The sequence below is a fragment of the Epargyreus clarus genome, unplaced genomic scaffold, assembly GCF_041222505.1.
Source record: "Epargyreus clarus isolate Ecla_fem2 unplaced genomic scaffold, WU_Ecla_fem_2.2 ptg000027l, whole genome shotgun sequence".
Lineage (NCBI taxonomy): Eukaryota > Metazoa > Arthropoda > Insecta > Lepidoptera > Hesperiidae > Epargyreus > Epargyreus clarus.
Window position 1 is genome coordinate 2,123,796 of NW_027332234.1, and position 19,090 is coordinate 2,142,885.

A 19,090-nucleotide genomic window follows, 5' to 3' on the forward strand; every position below is an offset into this window, starting at 1 on the left:
GAAGAATAATATCACAAAATTGTTGGAAAAAAGATAACATGATACTTACTTTTTATTGCAAATAGCAATTTACATCTCACATCAGTAGCACTACCATGAGTTTACAAAAGTATTACTCGCTAGCGACTGCGTAAAATAAATGTATGAAAAATTGTACAGCGCCTCTGGTGGTTACTCGTAGAACTAAAATCCGTAGTGACGTAACTCGATACGTTAAAAACCTATCGAAATCAAATCGCTAGCGAATGTCATTATGATCTATTGCCATACAAATTCGGTCCCATGAGTCATTAATTTGACAGACGTTGTCAAGAAATACCGTAACGATAGTAGTTATGTTATTCACTAGCAAAATGACAATAGTTTTCTATTTACAATTTCTATAGTGGCGTTTCTATGCCAACTCATGGTAGTGCTACTGGCGAGGTGACTACATACTTTAATAGATAACGAAGTGATCGAATAGATAACCTCTTTCTTTAAGAAAAAAGTGAAATATTATTTTTAACTGGCTTTAAAAACAGGAGGAGGAGGAATTCAACTGCATTTTTTATGTTTGTTATTCAATAACTTCGTCATTTATGGATCGACTGATTATGATCGACTTTTTTATTTTTTATACAAGTCAAATGGTAAAGTATAATTTAATCTTAGCATATATAACCAAATTGTTCCTTAAGCGTTATTCACTTATCTAGTTACATAAGGCGTTATTTTGTAATTAAATTTCCAGTCCACTACACCGGTCGTCTTACCTGCGGTTGTGGTCAGTGGTCAGTGCAGTATACCTGCTGTCTGGCTAGGACGAGGACATGGTACGCTTTTGAAATTGATATTTTAATAAGGCTCGAAACAAATGTTGCGATTGCAATTTCAGGATTCGGTTGTTCAGTATAAAAATGGTGTCATATTATAAATACAATTTAGGACTGTCTTCGTGACGCCGAAGTTATGAAAAGTATGTTTTTTAACTAAGTTAAGCTAGAGCTAATTTCTAAGCTTAACAGTAAATTTTACCAAATACCATGATATGTTTATGGAGTGACATTTTTTTGTTGTTGTAAGCCTATGTCTCACATAATTTAGATTATTCTAAGACACCGAACAAATGTTAAAATCCTTCAAGCCGTTTGGGCTGCAGAGCATGCCATGGAAGGAGACTTTCATATATACGCTTAAAGAACATTATTCTCCACAGACGGATAAAAATAGACCCCAAATCCGCTGCATAAACAATATTGCACAATTCCCGCTACATTTGTTTCTACCCTTAGATAACGCCGTGTTGCTTGTGGTTGCGGTCCCTGCTTGTGTTTCTCTGCACTGGTTGATGACGTAACCTGAGTACATTGGGCTGTCATTGTCTTTGTGACGCTTAGGGGAACAGTCATTACCTAATCCATTATTGACTGGACACGAGTCTCTCAGAATAGGTTCATATAATTATAGTTAAGTTATAATAGTTACTAGTTCAAGTGTTGTTTAGTAGACTAAACGCGAGTAATAAATAACTTTAGTTTAGTTTTAGTTTAGGCAATTAACATGTCAAGTGCGGATTTGTAGATTTTACACATTTTGAAGATCTAGACCTCATGCATAAATATAAAATAAAATAAAATCAAATAAACGGAAAAATAAGGGGTGCATATCTGGTATTTGAATCCCAGACTTCAGATCCAATATTATTTAACAACAGTTCACGGAAAAACGATATAACAATTTAAAATCCAGTTTCAGTTTTGTAGCAATTTAGTGTGATTTAAATGATGACTTTATTTTTGTCTTTATGCTACAGACATCTTATCCACCTTGAGACAACGAACCACCTTGTGAAGTGGCTGATGTATTGACATTCAAAAAGAGTTCTGTAAAGAATCTATTTTGAATAAAACTGCTTTTATTTGATTTGACCTATTTTCTATTCATTTTCTTACCTTCACAGTCCTTACCTATCATAAAACTCAATGAATATTAACGTAAAGATTGATCAGATCACGTTCAATAAAAGCACCAACAGGTTTCCAGCATTGTAACGAGATAGTAGTCACGTCTTGTATTGTTGTACCGGTTTATAGACACCCTATTTACCACCACCACCACCCATTATTATCACACTGCTGGGCACGAGTCTCAGTTTTTTTTTTATAATATAAGAGTAGCAGACGAGTATGCAGTCCACCTGATAGTAAGTGGCTACTGCCGCCCATGGACATCTGTAATAACCCCAGATAGGATTAGATATTCCTACCTGAGGTCGGCCACAGATGCGACGCTACCCCTGAGGACTAAGCTGGAACGCCTCGGAAAAGTCTGTCTCCCTTACCACACCCTTCGAACCGCAACACAGCAGCGCCTAACACTGCTGTTATTAGATAGAAATAGGTGTGGCGGTGGTGCCGCCGGAGTCGAACCACAAAGGGTTCTACCACCTTCATTGAGAAAGATTTCAGTTATAGTCAACAAGTTAGCTAAGTACGGATTGCTAGACATCTTTAGAACTTGTTTTTGCATGCTCTTAGGCATTTACATGTTTTCCTTCACCAACTGTTAAACCAACTAATAATCAAAATTTAGTTAAAAATTAAACCAGCTTAAAAGAGCGAACAAGTCACAAATCACAAGGCATTCACTGCTTTTATTGATATTATTATATCTCTTTCAAACGTAAAATTATCAAAGTAACTGTACCAAATGCGCATTAAGAATTTCCGGCATTTAATAGACATTTTTTATAACATTTCAGCAACTATTTTTATTCAAAAGAGTATAATCCCAGTGGAGATAAACAGGATAGATCTCTAATGCAGCAAATATGCTATTAATAATCTCCCAGCGACTGGGTGGACTTACGCTTTGAGACATCAAAGCTTTAGTTACTCCTGGCTGTACTATATGTTGTTTAAGCTTATGTAATCCTGGTACTTCATGAAATGTTTTCATAACACTTTTTAATTGTAATATTTTAGTAACAAACGAGTAATACAGTCCACTTGATGGTAAGTGGCTGCTGGTGCACATGGGCATCTGTAACCCCAGATAGGATTAGATCCCTACCTCTGGTCGACCACAGATGCGTCGCTACCCTCGAAGATTAAGTTGGAATGCGTCGAAAACATATGCCACCCCTACCACCACCACACCATCCAAACCAGAACTTAACTTAGGACTGGCTTATTTTAGATATAAATTGGTGTGGTGATGGTACCTCTGGAGTCGAACCATAAAGTTCAATCTCCTTTAAAATTGCTACTTTTGTTATAAAAAATATAGGTTTATTTTAACGACTTCTTTGGTTTACCCATAGGGTTTACCTAGAACATATTTTTAGAGCACTAATGTTCGCGCTACGTTAAGAGGTAGATACACATAGCGTTCTAACTTAGTCTATTAAAATAACACATTTTTGAATAGACCAGATACGACTAAAATAATAGCCATTAATTGCTTATATCATACACCAACGAATACTGACTATGCTTTGTACATCTTATATATAAAATTTTCGTGTCACAATGTTAGTTACCGTACTCCTCCGAAACAGCTTTACCGATTTTCACCAAATTTTATAAGCATATTCAGTAGGTCTGAGAATCGGCTACTATCTTTTTTTCATACCCCTAAGTGATAAGGGTTGTTCACCCTTAACATTTTTTTATTTATATGGCAACACAACGTTTGCTGGGTTAGCTAGTAGTAACTTTAATAGAACACTACAGCGTAACTACAGGTTCAACCACTTATCTGCAATATCCAGTCTCAAGTTCCGCTCAGTGCTTCCAATAACGAAACACGTGTTTCCACTACAAACTAGACACTTAAGTAATACCGGACTACAAGTACACAACGACTGTTTATGATAGCCTGGTATCTTCACTTGAATTACATAAACGTTATTTATGTTTAGGGGTAAGCTTGTTTGTTGAACAATTGTAATCCAAAATAGTGACGTTGCTTTTCTATATTATGTGTGAACGAAAAACACATAGAAAATTTAACATTTTGGACTGAAAACTTAATAGACAGAAATTATAATGTGCACTTAGACAAAACATTATATATGTGTTTACATATTGTACTGATTGTATATGTATATTGTACTGAAATCGATTTTTTATTGAGAAGTAGTAAACAAATTAACAAATGGTGAGGTCCCCTGATGGGGTAGACTGCATGCTTCTTTGTAAGTGGCTACTACCGTCGATGACCATCTTTGATCAATCCTGGACAGATTTGTCGCTACCCTTGAGGATTAAATTGGATTGTCTCGTCCACCTGATGGTAAGTGGCTAATGCCGCCAATGCATATTTGTAACCAATTACAGATAAGATTAAATTCCTCATTCAAGTCGGCTACATATGCGCCGCTACTCCTAAGGACTAAGCTGAAATGCCTCAGAATAGTATGTCTCCCTGATCATACCGTTCAAATCAAAACACAGCAGCGCTTAACACTTCTGTTATTAGGCAAAAAGAGGTATGGCGGTGATGCCGCCGGAGTCAAACCACAGAAGTTCCTAATACCTTTAAAATAATAAAAACTATTACTGACCTCTAAAAACGTATCAGACACGAATCTTTGGACGAGCGAGGTCTTGCCACACTGGGTGTCGCCGACCAGCACCACCTTGATCTCCTCTTCAGCCACGGGGGTCCCAGCACCCCCCGTCTCAGACCCCTTCTTGCCGGACCACATTTTTGGCGATCAGTTAATCTGTGGATAAGTGGTTAGAATTATTTTTCTGTATGGTTAATAAAATTTCGGATCGGAAAGTCATAATTATGAAAGTATTGTCAAATTAAATTTTTGGAACCTTTAAAGGCTGAATGATAGGGATTGGGTTAAAATATGTGGTTAAAATACCTACTCTATAATCATTGCAATCAGCGGCAATCTATTTAGTTTAAAGCCATATAGAGAAAAGCGTAGCTAATAAATCACTAAATTCCGTAATTATGAGGTCCGTGGGAAATTCTGCAAGTTAATAAATAATAAAAAAACATCAAAAATGTCCGCATACATAACAACCTCAGAATTCATATGTATGTATGTTTTCTTAATGTATATGTCTCATCGGCACAAATCTTGAAGAATCCTGAAGTAAACTCTACAAAGCAAGTCTGATACAACAGGAGGTGGTATTGTTATGTGACAAATGGCTAATAATAGCCTAGCAAATTAAAAGAAACCTATTTAAATCCAAATATGGATTGAGGACTAAGCTGGAACGCCTCGGAAAAGTATGTCTCCCTTACCACACTTACAACGGAACACAGCAGCGCCTAACACTGCTGTTATTAGGTAGGTAGAAGTAGGTGTGGTGGTGGTGCCGCCGGAGTCGAAACACAAAGGGTTCTACCACCATCAAAATCTCTTAACAATACTAAAATAACACGAAAAATAAATAGCAATCATTTTCCCAGTTCAGTCACATAAAGTTGTGAACAGTAGTAAACTGTCAAACGAGGCAGGCTGCAGATAAAATGGCTGCTCGTAAACCCGAGTAGCGATGACTCCTAGTATTTTTATGACATCTAAAGAGGCTATGCGTTTTGGTTCAGTCGTATTGCTGTCAGTGCTTTCTATTTTCAGGGTCTGCAGTTGATATTAATGGTTGATAGGTATGTTAATGGATTGACGGGTAATTTTAAGGAGTGGTATTGCAGAGATTCCTGGCAGGGTCGCCATGTAGAGAAGGAAGCAGGCTCTTAGTTATTGAAGAGGCGTCTGGTTTAGATGATGTTTTTATTGCGACTGTCTTAATACTAAGCTTAACCTAACTTATATAACTATGAGTCCTACACATACTACAGTATAATTCGTTTTGCGTTTTGCTTGAATCAAGAGTATTGTTGTCAGTGACCTTTCTATTCTTAGGACTGCAGGTAAAGAAGATTTTTGGATGATATTGACGGGTATATTTCGAGTTGAGAGTCACCATCAATGGTTTTTTTTTATAAGATTAAAAAAGAAAAGACGACGCACACGTGGACATGTGTAACCAAGGCCATATAGAACAGGGGTTATCCGGAAGCCAATCGTTGTCATTTCTCAAGACTAAGATGATCGCCTCATATAAGTCACCCTGCATTCACGTCTTTCCATCGAAACACAAGAATTGCTCTACGTAAGTTAGTAAACGCACGTAAGTATCTTAGAAAAAACAGATCTGACGATTCGAACCTCGGACTTCCGATTTAGAGGCTAACTTTTAAAACATTAACGCTGTTTATCCACCGCACGCCCGTCACCCAAGGACCGTCATCCCGGCCACCGATATTTCGAGTAGATCGGCGTGACCGCTAGATCGGCACCGAGATTTTGACCGGCCAATGTGCCGGCAATATAAAACACGTTGGAACTTGTCCATGCACTGACGTCACACACGTGGCAGCTAGAACAAAATAAACTGCCGATGTCGGTCGCGGTGGACAAACTATCGCCGTCACGACATATTAAAATCGGCCCCAAAATAATCCCGTTCTCGGTATCGGCTCGGTGATGGTGCGGTGGACAAACAGCGTTAGGCTATCTCTGTTTATTATGTTTTATTTTTTAATTATTAGTTAACGCCTTAACCCTACCCTAAAACTGAAATGTTGTGGACCATTAAAATTCAAGAGGTCGGTAGTAATTACTAATTCTTAGAAATAGGTCAGGCGGCTAGACTCCCAAAATTTATAAATTGCTTTTTAATTAAAATTCCGCGGGTTCCAATCACTCAGTTTTCCGGCTTTGGAAAATTCGATGTACACCACAGAATATTTCTTGTGAACGGAAATTTTCAACATTGTTCATTAAAGGTGGTTTTAATATGTCACTTTTAAGGTTTTCCTAAGGATAACATAATTATGATATTATAATATAAAAAAAAAACAATTTTTATACGTTAATTTGAACGAAATTGAATGAACACGATATGTCATACAATAAATTACCGTGTTTTTTTATGAGAAGACTACCTTTGAACCAGAACATTGCAGCGCCTTACATCTGTTATTAGTGGATATAATTGTGCCGCCGGAGTCGAAAAAAAATTGACCACTATACACAATAAATAAACAAAGAAGGTACAAAAATGGAAACACAAAAACATTGCCATCACTACTTGTTAGTGTTATTGGGAAAAAAATAGAAAATAGTGGTTTGTTTCCAGAAATATACCCGTGGGAGAGAACAAGAAAGGAAACTTGGAATCGAACGGGATGTCGTATGACAAGTTCTTAAGGGATTTAAGTGGATACACTTTTATTTATATATACATCTCTGTATGCTTATAAAATAAAACTTTCCGAATATGGCTACCTTATTTATGGTGTGGTAGTTAAATGTTGTTAGAATCGAAGAAAGAAATCTGAAGAAATTGAAGTCATAAATATTTAAAAGTCTAGTATGGTTCGAGCGGGAGGTACCATAGTGTCGTCTATTTCTAGAGTGAAGCAGCTCTGCGGTTAGAACGGATTGGATGACTTATAGGTACCTATATTAGGACACCATTATAGTTATTAGCGGCAAGGGATTTAGATGCGTTAATAGTTAATTAGTTTTAGGTAGACACTTTGTTCCACATGGAGGTGGTTGCAACTGTGTATGGACGGCAGTGGACGGCATCCACAACAAGGTATAAGACCCTTCATGGCCCAGGCCGAGGCCACCGATGCCTAATAATTACGGCTTATTAAAGGCAATTCTAAGCTCTGTTGCGTTCTGAATGATGTAAGGAGAAGTTACAATAAGTCCTCAGGGATAGCACTCATCTGTGTCCAACCTCAGGTAACCTCTAATGTCATCTAGAGCTGATTACTGATGTTAATGGGCGGCAGTAGTCACTTACCATCAAGTGGACTGAATGACAGTTGCGACTTCTATATTATTAAAAAACCTTAGCATAAGAGTAGGCTATCATTGTAGAAGAAATACAATTAATTATCGTTTTGTTGCAGCCTTTACTAATTAAAATTTATTGTCCGTCGGCTGGAACAATCTATTATAAGTTTAGCATTTCTTGGAGTCGGGTTAGGGCCGAGTAATCTAAGGGTTTAATTCCCCAAGTTTTAATGCGAAACAAATTGTTTTAATGAAAACAGTGGGAAGGCGCAATTAGAGAATGGTTTTATCGTTTTTTATTATTTTAGAACTTTATGAGATATATTGTAAGAAGTCTTTCTTCCTCATCCCTTCAGTGTCCTACGGCTGGGCAAGAGCGCCCTCTCAGAGTAATTCATAAATGATATATGTTTGGCCAGGGAGAAAACCCGGGATCCACTGCGTGTCTAACCATTGTGATAACCGCTCCGTCACACGGGTCGTCAATAAATTTATCAAAATAAACTTGAATTTGAACCTTGGAACTTCGGCATTATTATTTAGCATCAGTATTTTTACCCGACTGTGCAGGATATGATTTTTAGAACGTATGTCTCATTCTTAGAGCGTTTGTCCACTGCCGTCACGGGACCGTCACCCAGAACGAGATTATTTCAGGCCGATTTGAATATGAAGTGACGGACGTGCGGTGGACATGCGGCTATAGTTTATGTATGTACCGCTACTTCGGCGCCGTCACCTCGTCCTCGGTGACGGCAGCGGTGGACAAACGCTCTTAGGCACGTGCAGCCTAAACGGCCTGGATTTTAACATATGAGTGTCATTCGATTTGTCTAAATTGTGTAACGTAATTACTCCCATAATATTTAATATATTATCCCATATTTTTAATTAATCGGGTTTAACTTTTTATAGAATTTCTCCAGTAAGCCAGACTTTCATTGCGTGATAAAAGCATAGAATCAGTATCTAGTAGAATAAAGTATAAAACTGACTGCAGTATGTGTTAACTGCACACAACTTTTTCTCTTTCCAACGATTGCCATGAAATGCTTTTAGCTGTGAGAAGTAAGTCAATAGCGTACTTCAGCGTCATGCCATAATCCTGTCTGAGTGCATACACCATAATACGTATGGGGTACCTACAATATGTTAGAACTATGTTACTATGTACCTAAATATGTATGAACTGTGCGTTAATATGTATAGTCCGCGCCAAACTGCTAGTCCACTCTGAAGTTGTTGCGAGCAGGTGTAGTCATACAATTTGCTATGGCGACGCGATTCATATCTATATTCAGAGCGGACTAGCAGTTTTACGCGGACTATACTGTGACATTATTTTAAATTCCGGTTATTACTATTTGTAGTAAGGAACTTATTGTGAAATGAAGTTAAGTGAAGCCCTATTGTGAAGGAACACATCGTAAGTAACCCTGACATCTTAAAAAACGATGATATAGATATTAGAAGTGAGAAGATATTAGAAGTTTACCAATATGCACTTGGCCAGCTCGATGGACTGTGACCTAATCCTACTCATATATATTTCATATATATATATTTATATTCATAGATATTTGTTTTATAGATAGGTTACAATATACACATACCATCAACCCTTATAAATCCAGTGGACACAAATACCCTCTCAGAAAGCAAAAGTTTTAGAAAACCACAACACTAGCCAAGTACAAATTAACATACATCTTTGAAAACAATGGTAAGAGCCAAAGATAATCCCTCAAATCCAAGCTAAGTGTGCCAAAAAAGTAATCCTTATTTACATCGCGGAATAAGAATGAAGAAAAACGAAACTTCGGGTCCTAACATCGGAATTCTGTATGTAGAATCTACATTTATATTAAAAAAAATGTTTGTCTGTATGTCCTTTATAGAATCGTAAACTATGCATTTGATCATGTGATGATCTTTAGCAAAGTTGTTGTGCATGAGCCCACGAAGGTTTCTGAGTTGGTACAATCAATTTTCAACGATGACGTCACTGTCATTAATTAAAACATGCAAAAAGAGCTCTTCTTCAAAGGCAGCGATGTGTTGGCAACTCCGCTGGTATTGCAAATGTCCATAGGCGACGTTGACTACTTTCCATCAGGTAGCACGTCTGCTTTATCTTTCGGCTCCAATATAAAAAATAGTTCGCCAAGTACTAGTCGAACTCGCATATGGAGGCTTCCGTACAACCAAATGTTTATTATATTTTACTATTTTTTATAAAATAACCACATTAAAATATGTTTTGTTGTTCTCAGTTGTATTTATTATAATAGCAGTTATAAACCGAAATAAATAACGTAAAAAATTCAACTGTCTTCCTCGTACGTTTTACGAGTAAGATCGAAAAGTGCCGAAAAATACCGGTTTCTTGCATGAAGACTCCCTTTTATATTCAACTTTATTTTACTTTTAGTATATTGTTGTTATATCGGCCACCGTTATGCATCCTCTGTAAAAAAATCATGTATCTATCTATTACGGTTCCGGAGATAGAGCCCTGTGACAGACCGACAAACAGCGAAGCCTTAGTAAATAGGGTTCGGTTTTTACCCTTTTGGTACGGAACTAAAAATAAAAGGTACAAATTTTCAGTTATATGTATCGAAATGAAATGAAATGAAATATATTTATTTTTGTATAGGCCAACGGCGGCACTTACAAATTGTCAGTTACAATATTTTCTTAAACTACTACCGGATCGGAACGCGACCTCTACTGAGAAGATCAGTTATGTGTTTCAATTATATGTATGTCATGTTATTTTTTTAAAACGCGGATGAAGCCACGGACACAACTAGTTCGGTCAATAAAGTTTGTTTAGCGTTGCCCAGTCGTTATCTTTTACGACAGTTTAATTCACCGATCGAGATTTATGTGTGGGAACGGCGAGCTTAACGTTCATTTGCTTGCTTAATGTGGTTGGAACTAATTGTGAATGTTTGGCAGTAAAACGCATGTATCTTTATTCGTTACGAGTTCGACCGACATCGCCCGCAAGTAGGGTCATTTGAATTATCTAGTATTGTTTTTGTGAGAATTGTGAGATTTAATTATTTTATTGATCTAATTAGAACGGCCGAGGCCATTTACACTAACTAGACAGCCATTTATCTAACATACAGACATCTCACAGAACTCCAAGCATACAGACATGATCAGCTTCCAATCATCAACAAGCACAGACGTTGGTGCTTACGGATCTTTTGGCTCTAAAACCATGCTGTACCCTTACCATGAGTTTTAAAACATTCCACAAGTTTACGTTACGTTTACTCAATCCATTATTCTGTTCCGTTTGCTTCAGTTGACTTGATAAACGTAACAATAAGTGCTCAAGTCGTTTTGTCTGTCTCACATGTTCGCAAAAAAGAGAGACAAAACATAAAGCGCCATTTTGTCATTTTAGACATTTAATGTTACGTTACTGACACTATAGTTCTGACACAATTCACTAGGGGCGATGATTGGAATTTGTATGGACAAACACGTAATCAAATACCAAAACAGTCATATTTGTCAAAACGTAAAAAGTCATGGAAAAGGATAAGTACGTGCGATAAGTATGTATTAATTTGAATAGATATATAATTAAGAAGAATGTGCTCGAATAATTTCGCAAGGAGGACAGAATAGAAATAGAAGAATTTTGGCGCTTTGGAATGGGAGTAACCCTAGAGTTATTTTTAAAGTATGTTATTTTTTAGGAATGAAATACATAGCTTTAATGTAGTCTCCTTGATATTAAGTATTAATTACTACTCATGGACATCTATAACTAACTCTGTATAAAACAGTCTGAAATACAACTTAAGGCGATGACAGACGCGCTGTCAGTCCTGAGGACTAAATAATATAAGAACTAAGAGCTTGTCTCCATTTGTCTCCCACAATGATAAGTCTTTATATCATTGGTCTCCCTTATCACATTTTCAAACCAGTACCCTAAGTATGAGTTATTATGTTTTTACAAAAATGACTGTTTTGGTATTCGTTTACGTATTTGCCCATACATTTCCAATCAGCGCACTTAGCGAATTGTATTAGAACTGATTGAAAATATATGGAAAAAATGTAAACAAAAACAAAAGCAAAAACAGTCATTTATGTCAAAACGTAAAAACTCACGTACTAAGGGTACAGAACACAGCAGCTCTTAACACTCCAATATTAATCATTTTCATCCAACTCACTCCAATATTAATTATTTCTCGCCAACAATAAATAGTACTTGTATATATATATATATATATATATATATATATATATACAGTGTAAACTCTTTATAACGAATTTCAAGGGACCGAGCATATTTATTCGTTATAGAGAGTTTTCGTTATAGGGAGGGAGGAGAAAAAATCAACCCAAAACCAATTGCAATCATTTCTGTCACACTTTTTCGTTTCTTTAATGCTTACTGGCCATCTTGACAATTTCAAAGTTGATATACAACTGATAATACGCGATAGGTGACCATGGTATGTATAGTAACTTAGACAGACAAATTCCTGCAGACAATGTAATCTAAGAATAATGGCACACGTGTTAAGGCAAATAACAAGAACAAAAGCGAAACGGCCGTTTATGAACCCCGTAATCTTTCTTAAAACTTTCGGCACCTCAAAAGGTTAGTTTTTTAGCTGCTTATAAAACAATTCCAGAGTAAAAATATTGTTCTCGTCTAAATATGAACGTATTTCTTCGTAATAGAGAGTGACTGTTGCGTTATAAAGAGTGAATCAATGTATGGGTTTTAATGTAAACCAACCAATTGAACTTATTTCTACGTTATAGAGAGTTTTTCGTTATAGAGAATGACGTTATAAAGAGTTTACACTGTATATATATGTCGGAGAAGGACGCCTCTCATCGACATCATTGATAGAATCTATGGGTTTTGTGGGCGTTGTCATAGGGTAGATGCAGGCACAAATACAGTAATCACATTATTTATTGTTCTTAACATTATAACTTCGGATTTACAAAATAACTATAGATACTATACTACTACTATTACTTTACAAACAAAGGATTTGAGCAGCAGGTTCAAGGTAGTGACTACACGCTCCAAAGCACAACGAAATAATGATCCACCTCGATCATTCACATCAGTTCTTATCAATGTTTCCCCACCGCGCCGCCACATACCTCGACTCCACTAGATACCTCTTAAAGTCTCTGCTCTGATTCTAATACGAAAGCTATACAATGACTGTTAATTATAATTTAAATCAATTAACCCTTCTATTGACCAAGTACCAATAACATTACTAAAATACTAAAGTAACAGTATAGCTAAAGCTATATTAAATAACTCTGACTCTTCCTCCGATATATACTCGTATATATATAAACTTTGTTTGTTTGTTTGATTGTAATGAATAGGCTCAAAAACTACTGGACCGATTTTAAAAATTCTTTCACCATTCGAAAGCTACATTATCCACGAGTAACACAGGCTATATTTTATATGAAATATAGTTGATAAATAAATTTTGAGGCGGTACAAAGTTTGCCGGGTCAGCTAGTTTTTAATAAATTAAATCATATTTGCAAGGAGCTTCACATCGAAAGAGCCGCATGTGGCTCGCGAGCCGCAGGTTGCCGACCCCTGTTCTAGGACCGACAAACACCAATATAATAAAGCAAAATTTTGGTATTTTCCTACCTTTATCGAACGCCTATCAAAAATTATCTCTATCAAAAGAACTTCTATCAAATATGATATCTCAAAAAATACCCCGTTCATAATAAATATGTTCAGTAATAAAAATGTTCAGAAGGTTCGATTGCAATACTCTAAAAAGGGCCAGTCTCTAGAGGTCCCACCGGAATGTAACGTATCATAAGTTATTTCCGACGGATCAAGGGATTACTTGCGGTGGAGAATTAAACATCTGTCGCGGAAAACCAACACCAAATACTATGTAAAGGTATTAAAATAGATTGTAGAGCAGCTCCGGATCTTAATTTTTTTTAGGCGGGGCAAAAACTGAAAGATACCGACCCCCGACCACTGTTACATGTTACCCCCGACCACTCAATGTTAAAAATATGGTAGAATGAACAGTAAAAGAATAAAGGTAAAACACACTAAAATGTTACCTAATTTTTTTAATGTAATTAAAAATAAAACTTACAAAATTACAAATAAAAAATCGTACTTCCATCAGCGCACTTTATGCGAAGACAATGTTTGACAACATATTTATTTCTTTATTGGACATCTAGAAATATGTATGAATTAAGGATTACTAAAAACCAAGCAAACACCTATGTTTAGTGTAATCTACGACTACTAAACACAAAAGTAAAAATCCAAATCCAGCTTTAAAGCAATATAAACTTTCAACACAAGTCTTAAAGGCGAAATTAGCGTATACCAGCTAAACAACACAAGTTGTACGCGACACACGTAAACTATTATAGAAATATAATCTGTATGTTGTTAGCGTAAAGACTAAATTGGCGTGTAAATTCCACGGTAACACACCAGCTGTGTCGCCAACCAACCTTCGCGTTTATTAGGGTGTAAAATTTTGATTATGTGCTCGATCCGTTTTAGTGAAAATACGTGAGTTAGGATTTTCAACACATTGCTTATTGTCTATAGGTAGATTCAATTAATTGAATTTGACGGGGATATAATTGGATTTTATGGAGTTGAGTTTAATTGAATTGGTTTGGTGTGACTGTCATGTTTCTCTATGGTTTGATGCAGTTATAGATTAGTGGTTGAAATTTAGGGGATCTAAAGTTTACCAAATGGCACTTGGCCAGCGCGGTGGACTACGGCCTACACTCTCCTCAATCTGAGAAGAGACTTATTCTCAACAGTCGGACAGTGACCACTGGTTTGACTGCGACGGTACCATATCATGTATTTTTTAACCGACTTCAAAAAGGAGGTGGTTATCAATTCGGCCGGTATCTTTTGTTTTTTATGTATGTACACGAATTTCTCCGCCGTTAGTGGACCGATTTTAATAATTCTTTTTTTACCCAACTGTGGTAATGTTATTTTTATATTTATACCTAACGATAATGCAGACGGGCTACCTGGTGGAAAGCAATCACTGGTGCCTATGGACATTTGCAATACCAGAGGAGTCGTCAATGCATCGGTTTTGGAGGCGAACTCTTTTTGCAGCCCTCTTGAAGAGCCCCATGTCATAGCGCTCAAGGAATACCTCAGGAGGAAGTTCATTCCTTATTTTACATGTACGCAGTTCGGTTGACCCGCAGTCAAGTAAAACAACTCTGAAACGTTCCGTGTAGTCCTATGCGCACAAAGTAAATCTATTAGTTCGTAAATGATAAACAATCAATACAGCTACGGAGCATTGTCTATGTTAATAATGAGGTTGTTTGGATCATATTTCTAGCATCCATAGCAATAACAATTTCAAATTCAATTTGAAACTTTGATTCAATACCTATTTTACAATTTACATACAAATTTTGTGCTGAATTTAATTTTGTTTATATGTCGAGTTCTGTTCCAGTTTGTCACAAAATTGTCACTAATATTTGTTATTTACTAAAATATCAATAACTAATGCAATAACGTATTAAAGATTTTATTATCATTACGTTTGTGAAAAAAACAATTTAAAGACACAATAATAGTAAATACATAACCGTTTAATAATTAAATGATAGGACACTACGAACGTCATCGTCAACCCATTACTGTCTCACTGCTTGGCACGGGTCTCTTTTCCGATAAGTTTTTTTTCAATATAGGAGTAGTAGACGAGCATGCAGTCCACCTGATGGTAAGTGGCTAATGCCGCTGATGGACATCTGTAATCAACCCCAGAAAGGATTAGACATTCCTACCTTAGGTCGGCCAGATGCGCCGCTATCCCTGAGGACTAAGCTGGAACGCTTCGGAAAAGTATGTCTCCCTTACCACACCCTTCAAAACAGAACACAGCAGCGCTTAACACTGTTGTTGAGGCAGAAATAGGTGTGGCGGTGGTGTCACCGGAGTCGAACCACAAAGGGACTTACCATCTACCACCTTTAACAAGTTTATCATTTGTGGTCTTGTAAATTACAGAATATACATAAGTAAAAGCAAAATTGTGATATTCCTGCTCCAGTGTCCCACTAAATGTGGGACCCCATGCCCAGCTATGGTATATAATAAATATTGCAGTAAAGTGGCAGTAAAGCGGCGGTGGCCTAAACAATCACCGTCCTAAATAATTATATTTTAAAAACTAAAAACCACGCCAAAATCGTACAAAGAAAATCGTTAATCCTGATTCCTGACGATCCTGATGAGGAGAATGGGATAAAATGATTAAAATCGTATATTGTCATCGGTTCTTAATAATTGTTCAAAATTTTAAATTAATCGGACCGTTCAATGTAGGTAAAAATCGAGTTCAAAGATTCCGTTACATACATACATAGATACAACCTAAGCTCATAAAAGTGTGGTAAAAACCTTAAATATCCCAACTAATTGAATGCAGCAGAATATTGGAAAACACAAAACGAAAGAACTTAAAAGCAACATACATGGTTTTCCTTTTCATTTCCTGCCAAAAGCTCATACGATTGTTATTGCGGGGCTGCAGCGCAAATGAAACTTTCCTCGTGCCTTCAGATACGTGCTAACTAACTTAATTGTGTCCAGTTTTTGTGGACGGCTTTTATTAAAAATGTGGATTATCTTGCATTGTAGCATGTGTAGAATGGCGCTACTGATTCTTATAGAATAAACACGGTCCCATTTCACGTACCAAGGTTTGGGAGGGTATCACCTAGTTCTAGCGTGTAGTAAGAAGAAGTACGAAGTTTTCGGGGGAAGGGTATGTATGCTCGTTGACTTAGGAGAAGTACGTACAAAATGACATATACGGACAAAACAACACATTAGTGTTATTTAAAAAACTACGCGGTATAAACTATCAAAAGTTAGCCAATCAAGAAGCACCTACACCGGAAATATACCATTGAACTTTTGAGAGCCGTTTAAAATACAAAACGGACGCCATGTTGACATTTATGTTTCGACGTTGAAAAGAAATTTGTTAGTGATCATTTGCTTTTTGTTTTTCGGTAAGTTTTCTTTTGTTATTTTACTGTCCTATAATTTTATATTTCGAAGCATTTTGTGTTTGAGGTGATCGCATAGAATTTAAAACATTATTGTCACTGCAACAAAATTATTCTTCGAATCGTAATATTTTTTGAGATTATGTACAAAATGACATACAACCACTATGGACAAAACGACATAATGTGTCATTTTGTCCGTAGAGATGGTGGTAAGATTTTTTTTAAAGTAAATCTACGTAAATCTTTTTAATTTACAAACAATATGCCCCGAAATTATAAGAGGACAAGTAATCGGCAATCATGGAGTCAAGAAGCGATGAAAAAAGCTATTGAAGCTGTTAAAGAGAAAAAATGGGTTGGCTTCTGGCTTCTAAGACCTTCAACGTGCCACAAGCTTCACTAAGGCGGCATGCTTTGGAACAAAATAAAACAGTTGCACCTGCAGTAAAAGGTTTAGGCCGATTTTAGCTAACATTTCCTCTTGAAATTAAGAGACAATTGGTTGAGTACATCAAGCTACTTGAAATTTCGAACTTTCGAATTGGCTGAAAAGAATGGCTTTTCACACAGTTTTAATAAAGATAAGGGCTGGCCAAGAGTGGCTAGATGGATTTTTAAAACGCCATAAAGACATATCTTTACGAAAACCGGAGCCTACCTCCGCAGCCAGAGCCCAAGCTTTTAATAGACCTCGAGTAAGAAAGTTTTTCGATAACTATCAAGAATACATAGACAAACACAAATTAAACGCAAACCGGATCTACAATGTGGACGAATCTGGGCTGTCTACTGTCCCATAGACCTCAAAAGATCCTGGCTACCGCTGGCAGGAAGTAAGTAGGTGCCATTACAAGCGCGGAGTGTGGATCTAATGTGACAGTTGTGTGTTGCATGAACGCAGCTGGGTCGTATGTACCTTCTTTCATGATTTTCGCAAGGAAAAATATGAAAAACGAGCTCGTGGATGAAGCACCTGGTACGATAGGAGTAGCTCAAGAAAGCGGGTGGATGACGACTGAAATTTTCGGGAAGTGGCTCCAGCATTTTCAAAGCTTTGTAACAGCTAGTCATAATGATAAAATCCTTCTTATTGTCGATGGCCATGCCAGCCATAAGTCATTCGAAGCTTTGAACTTTGCCAAGGAGAATGGAATCGAAATTATTTGTCTTCCTCCACACTGCACCCATCGTATCTGTGTATGTCATTTAGTCCATACGACTCGTGTCGTTTTGTCCATACGGTATGGACAAAACGGATTTTTCTTGATCTTCATTTAATACTAAATATTTTGTAAGTAGTGATTTTTCTGACAAAACCTATATAATTCCTGTTAACCAATTAATATAAGCAAAGTTGTAAGAAAAAAATATGTTCCTATTATAAATAATATTAAAGTTATTGATGATTAATAAAACGATATGTCATTTTGGACGTACTTCCCCTACATAAAAGAATCTTAGTCCTCAGGACTACCAATGCATCTGGGATCGACTTCAGGTTCTATAAAAATATGAAAATAAAGAAATCTAAATATATATAACTCAAAGGTGACTGACTGACTTAGTGATCTATCTACACACAGCCCAAACTACTGGACGGATCGGGCTGAAATTTGGCAGGTAGATGTTATGACGTAGGCATCCGCTAAGAAAGGATTTTGATTAATTCTACCCCCAAGGGGATAAAATAGGGGATGAAAATATTACTTCGTAACGCGAGCGAAGCCGCGGGCAAAAGCTCGTATAAAATATATTGGGTTAGGGATGTCCATATGGGTAGTACTGTCCGCTTGGGTTGCATGTTCGTTAATTATCTTACACTTATCTTACACAAAAAGTATCTTTTTCTATTACAGTGTCCGACACAACGATATGTGATGACTAAGAAAGTCCTTTTATCCTCCACCAATTAGAATTCTAGCATCATGATACAGTACCGCTCCAGGCCTTCTTCAGGTTTGAGGAAAGATCTGAACCCAGCAGTGGGATAAAAAAGAGTAGCGTATACGTCATACAGGATAGAAAGAGTAGCGCATACGACATACGTCTATAGATACTCATCATCATTATCATCATCAAGCCATTACTGTCCCGCTGCTGGGCACGGATCTCCTCTCAGAATGAGAAGGATTAGGCCATAGTCCACAGCGCTGGCCAAGTGCGTTTTGGTAGACT

At 36.8% G+C, this 19,090-nt stretch overlaps 1 protein-coding gene across 2 annotated transcripts in view; it reads right to left on the minus strand.

Annotated features, from left to right (window-relative positions):
• The window catches only part of LOC140754158 (rho-related GTP-binding protein RhoN), a 204,794-nt gene that overhangs the window by 67,740 nt on the left and 117,964 nt on the right, over positions 1–19,090 (minus strand). For both annotated transcript variants that reach the window (XM_073089106.1, XM_073089105.1), the window contains exon 2: positions 4,550–4,711. In XM_073089106.1, coding sequence (XP_072945207.1) covers positions 4,550–4,693 — 144 coding nt within the window. In that variant the 5' untranslated portion in view covers positions 4,694–4,711. The remainder of the gene's footprint in view (positions 1–4,549; positions 4,712–19,090) is intronic.